The sequence below is a fragment of the Rutidosis leptorrhynchoides genome, chromosome 11, assembly GCF_046630445.1.
Source record: "Rutidosis leptorrhynchoides isolate AG116_Rl617_1_P2 chromosome 11, CSIRO_AGI_Rlap_v1, whole genome shotgun sequence".
Classification (NCBI taxonomy): domain Eukaryota; kingdom Viridiplantae; phylum Streptophyta; class Magnoliopsida; order Asterales; family Asteraceae; genus Rutidosis; species Rutidosis leptorrhynchoides.
The window spans coordinates 39,451,779-39,461,543 of NC_092343.1; the positions used below are offsets into that span (position 1 = coordinate 39,451,779).

Sequence of the window (9,765 nt, forward strand, 5' to 3'; positions counted from 1 at the left end):
CTTCCCCATTGATCCTGCCCCTATATATATATATATATATATATATATATATATATATATATATATATATATATATATATATATATATATATATATATATATATATATATATATATATATATATATATATATATATATATATATATATTTGTTAGGCTTCATATGGGTTTAAATAGGACCGATTTTTTTAGACTTTGTTATTTGGTGACGTGTTTTGTTGTATTTTGTTTAGCGTTTAAGCATGTTGGTCCTTTTGGTTAGTTTTGTTCCATAGTTTTGTTTGTTTCTTGTTGGTTAGTTATCACCCGGTTCGACTTGGTTATAGATAGTGGAAGCTCAATGTTGTCTTTTCGGTTACTATGCTCACTAGTCTCGCACCTTGCCTTATCGGTTGTATTCTTAGCTGGCTTATTTCATCATTCATCCAATGATATAGCCTTTATAAATTTTCATTATCGCTAAAAGAAAAAACTCTATTAGTTAGCATTATAACTAATTACTTAACCACAATAATAAGAAGTTACAAATAAAACTACAAATTTTATTAGTCAGTGTACTTATTCAAACAAGTGGTTTGTATCACGAGAAGTTAAACATGCAAATACTTGTAGCCTTATTTCTGCCTTCTGCATTACAGTTTTTTCAAAATATATGTTACATCATCAAACTCATGAATCATGATAAATCAATTCTGGTACAGTAACAAATACCAATCCGATAGACATATAATTAATGATTCGAATACACTCTCTAACAAAGTTTATAATCATACACAAAAATTCAACCACATTTAGTATTGCTCTGTATAAGCTCAAGATTCCTTTATGCCCTTAAAGGAAGTAAATCTTAAAACGCTCGGATTGTTGTAATGCCAACCAATCAATCGAGTGTTCAGGCGTTAATGTTCTCGATGGGAGATATTTTGTCCATTCTCTTCACAATCCCAGCAATAACCTAATTTTACATTTAATATGGTTCAAAGTTTATTAAGCAACAACATAATGGGGAAAAGTTCCGCACAACAAACTGCATGAATATAACTTTGTATTTTATAAAAAAAATATATATATATTTCTAGCTCTTTTACGCGCTTATCTTGCGTTCTGTCAACATCAAATGTTATTTCCACAAAAACAAAATATATTATTCAAATAACATTACTTTTGTTTTAAATAAATGGGCAAAATGCATTCAGGGTCAACCCAACCAGATATGTACCAAATGAATTACCCGTTTTACCCCATTACCCAATTCACCCATTTTGTAAAAAATACATAAATCACAACAGGCGGATTGAATTTTACCTTTCCAGGTCCAAGTTCATAACTTTTTACCAGACCCCTTGAGAGGAGAGTCTTCACAGTCGTCTCCCACTGAACTGGTGATGTAACCTAAGAGAAAATACAAGGCAAGCGTACAAAAATGAGTTTTGGGTCTACTTAACCTGGTCAATATCTATATACTAATACTGAACAGTTTTAACCCGCCCAACTTCCCACCACTATATGTTACGTTCTATTTGTATTTTACGTTGTAAAATGTAAACTAAATCCATGTATCTACAAATCTCTGTGCTTGTATAAATAATAGATTCACAGTGACTAAGTAAAAACGGTTAGCCGCTAACCTGACGAGCCAAGATTTTCTTGATTGTGTCAGGGTCAGCATGCGGTTGTGCATCAACATTAGATACAACTGGTATTCGTGGGGTCCGTATTTGGGTTGCAGCCAAAGCGGACTCCAATTGGGCCAAGGCGGGATTCATGGCTTTTGTATGGAAGGCCCCAGCAACAGCAAGTCGCACCTACAAGAGACAAAAGAGAACAAAACAGTTATTTAAGGTTGTTAGGGTTGTTGTACAGTTTTGCCTCAGATTGAAGAAGCACCGAAATCGGCTAAGTAAGTTTTTGTAATCATAGATTAGTGCATACCGCCATTCGAGCCTTGAACGATTTTGCTTTTGCTTCTACAGCTTCGATTCCCTTCACACCTCCAGAGACTGCATAGTTTCCCTGCAAAGCAGAATATAAGATGAGTCTGCCTCGCCCATTTTGCCACCTCTAGTTTATATAATGAGAGATGAAAGACTAATTTAATATGTGAGAGTCTTACAGGGCATAAGAAATTTGCAATTTGAACTTTTTCGTCTTCCTCAACTTCTTGATTGGCTGCATCACAAAGTAGTTGCACCTTATCGGAATCTAGTCCAATTATACTCACCATAGCGCCTTTAGCTGCATCTGCAGCTTCCTATGAATTTTATAATTCGGTTTATAAAATAGTTTTTAAAAGACACATGATATAATAGTATAAATTAAATTAATATTTATTCCCTTACTTGCATTGCTTGACCTCTCAGTTTAACCAACTTGAGACCATCCTCAAAGCTAATAATGAAGAAAATGCAGCAAAAAAATTGTGATGAAAAAAAATAAATAATTAATGCATTAAATATGATTACAAAAAAATGTGCTTTTGTTAATAACGATCTAATGAACTATCCTTTCAAATAAAACCTTAAGCAAGTTATTTACCAGGTTGACCCATTCCCATTCAATCCATTTGACCCATTTAGCTTTAGCCAAATTTAAAAAATTAATCTATTGTAATCATGTATACCAAATCGGTGATTTTCAGTTTATTGGGTTAATATTAGTCAGCAAAAATACCTTATTATGCCACAGGTAAATAACTCTATAAACATTCTTTAGAGTTAAATAACTATTTAAACAACATTTTAAGTCAAATGTTACAATTTTTCAGCTGCCCGATGGGTATCCAAATACTTTCTTTTTATCACTTGGACAAATTCGCAAACTTTGTAAACAAAACATTGCTAACTAATAATAATAGTAATACGGGGATTTAAATATGAGTCACCTAAAGGCTCCAGCAAATGCAAGAGCTGTGTATTCGCCCAAACTTAGACCACAAGTAACATCGACTGAATCAATAATCTGCTGACCACCTTCACGAGCACGTAGTATTTCTACTGCAGCTAGACTAGTAACATATATAGCTGGCTGCAAATTATAAAATTAATAAACCGATAAGCAAATTTACGTTTTACCTTTTAATTGGTTAGAGTAAGAAGTCATAAGTGACCCAAAATCGTTTTATCAAAATATCATTTCAACCTGAACCGGTATATCTTGCTACCTAACCCTGACCCGCCCATCTTGTTACCTTATTATGAATAATTACCACTATTCTACAAAGCTGCAACAATCTACATGAAGCATCCATGATTTTCACAATGATCTTTCATCTTCCGAATGTAGAAAACAATAAAAAAAACGATATACGATAGTAGATGTTATGAACTTGCCTGACTTAAAACAGTGGAATCCAACTTTTCTTTCGGCCCATTTATGCAAACATCCAAGATGTCAAACCTTCATTCAAATATAAAAAAACATTGACATGATTTTTGTACTCCTTACACTCAAAATTTAGAACAAAAGAATTCAAACGACAAATACAATTTAGCAAATTAACAAAAATCATTGAACACACCCCAAAATTTCGTTTGCCTTAGCGTACAACTCTGCAGCAGCTGGCACCTTTTGAGCCTCTTGTCCCATTCCAACTGCTTGTGCACCCTACAACAATATGATATGATATTGATTCAAATAAATAATAATCATCAAATTCAGAAAAATAATTTTGAAACTAATTCAAACTTTTTCAGGGGCAAAAATTAGTACCAATTAATATATTCAAAACCACCACTCTTAAATCTTAATTATAAATTATAAAACTCCATCACCTCATGCAATAATATCAAATCATAATTACATAATTAACTAGCTACAATCAGTAATTATAAAAGCAGAGTACATAGAAAAACACCAAAGTTTCGATTTTTACGACTTTTTTTGCTAATTTGTACACATACAAAAGCAGTTAACTAAATTAGTTAGTTCAAATTCAAATTAAACAATAAACTAAACACAAAGTATATGAATTCACAAATCTAACCTGACCAGGAAACAAGAAAGCATTAGTAGGTTTATAATCAGAAAACAATGCATCATCAACTACAGTTGTAGATCCAACTGATAAGCTCATAGAAACCCTAGATTTCACCGAACTTCGAAATTCATGTTTAAAACCCCCAAAACAAACAGAAGAAGATGAGGTTTTCAATAACACTGAATCATGATGTTGATTTAGTGAAATTGATGGAAGTAATAATGATGATGATGAAGCCATTGATGATGATGATGATGATGAAAAATGAGTGAGATTAGAAATTTGTCTGAGAATTCGATGGTGGGAATTTAGCATGCAAATTCAGTTGATATGACTTTGAATTTATATATAGATATAGAATGAAGGTTGAGGGTTTTATAATTGTAGCGGAGATTACTAGAAAAGTGTGAGTTGCGAGTCTGAAGATATGTATATAGGTTTTGAAATTGTGTATTTAACTATAACTACTATGCCAACTGCCAAAGTTTATATTTATATTTATATTTATATTTATATTATATATAAATATAAATATAAATATAAATATAAATATAAATACAATAAATATAAATATAAATATAAATATAAATATAAATATGATGTACTATTTTTTTTTTCTTTATTTTTCGAAAGGCAAGTAGTGTAATATTATTAATAAGAAACTAGCAAAAAGATAGAAAAACATATTGCAGACAACGGCCTACGAAGACAACGACCTACGAACATGAAACTAAACAAACACGACACAACAAAGGAACAACGAAACTATATCAATCGAATAAATTACTTGACTCAAATCGAAATTCGAATATCCGCGAAAACCGGGAAAATTTCTATGAGTTCATGTCTGAGAGAGAAGATTCTTCATGCTCGATTGCTCGTCATCATCTTCGACATCATCTTGTTCCGAGCTTTTCATCATCCTTTTAAGAGTAAGCTCCTTGCACCATCGAAGTAGATCACGATGCTTCCTTTTTTCGTCCGTTTTTTTTCCCGTGTGTAACTAAAAAAGTGATGTTTATCCTTCGATAAAACCTTCTTTTTAGGTCGAAAATGAGATATCTTATGCTCACTGTCAAAACGAACTGACTTATTCAAAGTTTCTTCAAACACTTGATTTGTCAAATTTGTATCTTTTGGCCCAAGTTTATAAATATGATGTACTACTGTAAGTTTAGCTCGAATACAGTATCTTGATATTCATGTTAAATTCAAATCAATATTATTTCACCGAGTTCATAGATGCTTTACCAGTGCTAAATTCTTAATGTCAAATTGAGATGCTATCAAGTATGCATCAACGTATTAGTTAGTCGTCTTTGATGTATACGTTATGATATGATTTTTTTATTGAAAGACAAGATAAAATTGTATTATTTATAGGATTTTTATATAATATATGCATTCGTATTGTGTACATAACGATTCTAAAGCTGTAAGGATAGGTAGCAGTGAGCACCACATATCGACTATCGAGTATTTACAGTGTGAAGCTTATAGGCTTAGTGTATTAATCAATGGCCTATTGCTCGGTGGTAGAATATATAACCCCAAGGGTGATGAGTTATTGGTGTCATTTTAAGGATGATTTCTTGAGCCAACTTGATATCCACTCAAAACTCTTGGTTTATATCTCGGTGAGAATCACGGATGAGTTCCGATCCATTCTTTTTTTCGGCAAATACTTTGTTGTTAATGCTTCCAGATAGTATAAGCGCAAACTCATTTAGTTATTTAGTTGCATGCCATATGATCTTTCATGTCTCGTGTTTTATGTGCTCTGAATCTTTTTGGACCAAGTCTCGATGTCGAACATTATAGTTCTACAAATTATATGGACCCCGCCATTTTAGCAATAATTTCCATACTTTGTCAGTTTTAGAACATTCAGTTTGCAGTGATCCACTGTTTCCACGTTGTTGTTGCATAGAGGACATAGTACCGAGTCTAAATCAATACCTCGTTTGTCTAGTTCATAGCGAACATGGAGTCTTCTAAGTGATGTTCTCTAAATGAATATGCCTATCTTATGCGGGAAGGATTGGTTACGAGGGGTTTCAACGATCGGTGTACGTGTATAGAGAATCTAAGTGTCAATGATGGACCAAATTACACCATTCGTTAAAACAAGTTTCTGTTATACCTCAGCATAAGATGTTCAAAACCCATAACTACAGTGTTCGAACAAATTGTATTCGAGTTTGAATAGAAAGTTGTTCGAACGTATGGTGTCACGACCCCGAGTTAGAACAATTTCAACGAGTTTGAACAGATTCGTGTTCAAACTCGGCTTCGATCTGTTCTAACTCAAGAAAAAATAACTCATCAAACCTTTTGATTCGTAGCTCCGATTTAGTCACTATTTTTTTAATGTGTATGTTTTTTCGAGATTTGTCTGTTTGTATTAATTTTGAAGTTCCAACTGCTTTTTTGGAAATCACTCTCGTGCTGCGATTTGCGTTTAACGTACAAATTTTCCATTTTGATTTTGATGTAAAAGTTGAGCATCGGGAAAGGAAGGAGGTTACGCAAGGGTATTTGTGGATTATACACTTGTAGTATGTGTGTATATGTGATTTATTTTTAAAATTCCGTGTGATAGTTTGACTTTTGATATATCGCCCATTTTTGTTATAATTTTGCTTTACAATGACTTGAAAGTTGGTTTTTTTCCGATAAATATAGTTTGTTAAGACGTCAAACTGGTCATTCTCGGAAAGAATGAAAGCTATGTGGTTAAAAGTATCCTTGATGCCCATTTGGACCCCCAATCTGTTTGGGTCATATGTGTAGTGACCCGAACTTTTCCATGTTTATATATATTAATTGAGATTGATATTTACATGATTAAATGTTTCCAACATGTTAAGCAATCAAAATTGTTAAGACTTGATTAATTGAAATATGTTTCATATAGACAATTGACCACCCAAGTTGACCGGTGATTCACGAACGTTAAAACTTGTAAAAACTATATGATGACATATATATGGATATATATATAGTTAACATGATACTATGATAAGTAAACATATCATTAAGTATATTAACAATGAACTACATATGTAAAAACAAGACTACTAACTTAATGATTTTTAAACGAGACATATATGTAACGATTATCGTTGTAAAGACATTTAATGTATATATATCATATTAAGAGATATTCGTACATGATAATATCATGATAATATAATAATTTAAAATCTCATTTGATATTATAAACATTGGGTTAACAACATTTAACAAGATCGTTAACCTAAAGGTTTCAAAACAACACTTACATGTAACGACTAACGATGACTTAACGACTCAGTTAAAATGTATATACATGTAGTGTTTTAATATGTATTTATACACTTTTGAAAGACTTCAATACACTTATCAAAATACTTCTACTTAACAAAAATGCTTACAATTACATCCTCGTTCAGTTTCATCAACAATTCTACTCGTATGCAACCGTATTCGTACTCGTACAATACACAGCTCTTAGATGTATGTACTATTGGTATATACACTCCAATGATCAGCTCTTAGCAGCCCATGTGAGTCACCTAACACATGTGGGAACCATCATTTGGCAACTAGCATGAAATATCTCATAAAATTACAAAAATATGAGTAATCATTCATGACTTATTTACATGAAAACAAAATTACATATCCTTTATATCTAATCCATACACCAAAGACCAAAAACACCTACAAACACTTTCATTCTTCAAGAAACTGTATTCAAGAAACTTATTTTGTTGTAACATATTTGTATTGTAAACCATTATGTAATGGTCGTGTGTAAACAGGATATTTTAGATTATCATTATTTGATAATCTACGTAAAGCTTTTTTGTGATGACCCGAAAATTTTTGACTTATTTAAACCAATTCTCTATACGATTTATTATTTTAACACGTTAAACAAAGTCTGTTAGATTGAGTCTCAAAATTTTAGAACTGTTACATATATACAATTACCTTTGACTACTCTCGACGATTCATGAACAATTATATGTATGTATATATATATGTACAAGTAAAAACGACTTTCCTACAGTAAAAATTACTTTGCTACAATAAAACACAATTTGCTACAGTAAAACACTATTTGCTACAGTGAAACCGTATTTTGCTACAGTGCTACAGTGAAAACGAGTTGCTACAGTGATTTGCTACAGTAAAACACTATTTGCTACAGTAAACACTATTTGCTACAGTGAACACTATTGCTACAGTACACACTATTTGCTACAGTGATTTGCTGCAGAAGATGTTCCTAAAACCGCGTTCAGAACCCGTTACGGTCACTATGAATTTCTAGTCATGCCTTTTGGATTGACTAATGCTCCAGCAGTATTCATGGATCTAATGAATCGCATCTGTAGACCGTATTTAGACAAATTTGTCATTGTTTTTATCGACGACATATTGATTTACTCGAAGAACAAGGAAGAACATGAGCAACACTTAAGACTGGTACTAGAGATACTCAAGAAAGAAGAATTGTACGCAAAATTTTCGAAGTGTGATTTCTGGTTACAAGAAGTACAATTTTTGGGACATGTTGTCAGTAAACATGGAATTAAAGTTGACCCTGCCAAGATCGAAGCCATTAGTAAATGGGAAACACCGAAGACTCCAACACAAATCCGCCAATTCTTAGGTCTTGCTGGTTACTACCGAAGATTCATTCAAGATTTCTCTAGAATCGCCAAAACCTTAACTTCATTGACTCAAAAGGGAAAGAAGTATGATTGGTCCACGGAACAGGAATCCTCATTCCAGTTGTTAAAGAAGAAGTTAACGTCTGCACCCATTTTGTCATTACCAGAAGGAAATGATGATTTCGTGATCTATTGTGACGCTTCGCGCCAAGGTTTAGGATGTGTATTAATGCAACGCACAAAAGTTATCGCATATGCCTCACGACAACTAAAAATTCATGAAAAGAACTATACAACACACGATTTGGAACTTGGAGCTGTAGTTTTTGCACTCAAAATATGGAGACACTATCTATATGGCACCAAGTGTACAGTGTACACTGACCATAAGAGTCTTCAGCATATTTTTGATCAAAAACAACTCAATATGAGACAACGTCGCTGGGTAGAGTTGTTAAACGATTACGATTGTGAAATCCGTTACCACCCCGGAAAGGCTAATGTTGTAGCTGATGCCCTAAGTCGAAAAGAAAGAGTAAAACCTCTTAGGGTCCGAGCTTTGAATATTACAATTCGTACCGATCTCACAAAGCAAATTCAAGCAGCACAGTTAGAAGCTTTAAAAGAAGAAAATGAAAAAGGCGAAATGAGCAGAGGGTTAGAAAAACAGCTTGAGGTAAAAGCCGATGGAACCCTGTATTTTGCTGATAGGATATGGGTACCAAAATATGGTAATCTAAGGCAACTAGTACTAGATGAAGCACACAAAACGAGGTACTCAATTCACCCAGGAAACGAGAAAATGTACCACGATCTCAAGAAGTTTTATTGGTGGCCTAATATGAAGACAGAAATTGCTACTTATGTAAGCAAATGTTTGACGTGTACAAAGGTCAAAGCTGAGCACCAAAAGCCGTCAGGATTACTGCAACAACCAGAAATTCCGCAGTGGAAATGGGAAAGAATAACTATGGATTTCATTACGAAATTGCCAAGGACTGCAAGTAGTCATGATACTATTTGGGTGATAGTTGATCGTCTAACTAAATCAGCTCACTTTCTACCAATAAAGGAGACAGACAGTATGGAGAAATTAGCACGCCTATATTTGAAGGAAGTAGTTTCC

At 33.1% G+C, this 9,765-nt stretch overlaps 1 protein-coding gene across 1 annotated transcript; it reads right to left on the bottom strand.

Annotated features, from left to right (window-relative positions):
- Positions 1–573: 573 nt before the first annotated feature.
- LOC139876789 (uncharacterized) lies at positions 574–4,371 on the bottom strand. The gene is made up of 10 exons (XM_071864162.1): positions 3,982–4,371; positions 3,517–3,602; positions 3,329–3,395; positions 2,881–3,023; positions 2,339–2,387; positions 2,113–2,250; positions 1,932–2,012; positions 1,628–1,804; positions 1,305–1,391; positions 574–954 (listed from the first exon to the last, which is right to left on the bottom strand). The coding sequence occupies exons 1-10, from the start codon at positions 4,288–4,290 to the stop codon at positions 892–894; spliced, it is 1,200 nt and encodes a 399-aa protein (XP_071720263.1). The 5' UTR covers positions 4,291–4,371; the 3' UTR covers positions 574–891.
- Positions 4,372–9,765: the final 5,394 nt, after the last annotated feature.

Excerpts from the sequence above, each read along its gene's own strand:
- LOC139876789 (XM_071864162.1), bottom strand. The coding sequence starts at position 4,290 with ATGCTAAATTCCCACCATCGAATTCTCAGACAAATTTCTAATCTCACT. Across the intron at positions 3,603-3,981 it reads CTTTCTTGTTTCCTGGTCAG|GGTGCACAAGCAGTTGGAAT; the intron begins GTTAGATTTGTG and ends ATATTGTTGTAG. Across the intron at positions 2,013-2,112 it reads TTGCAAATTTCTTATGCCCT|GGAAACTATGCAGTCTCTGG; the intron begins GTAAGACTCTCA and ends TCTGCTTTGCAG.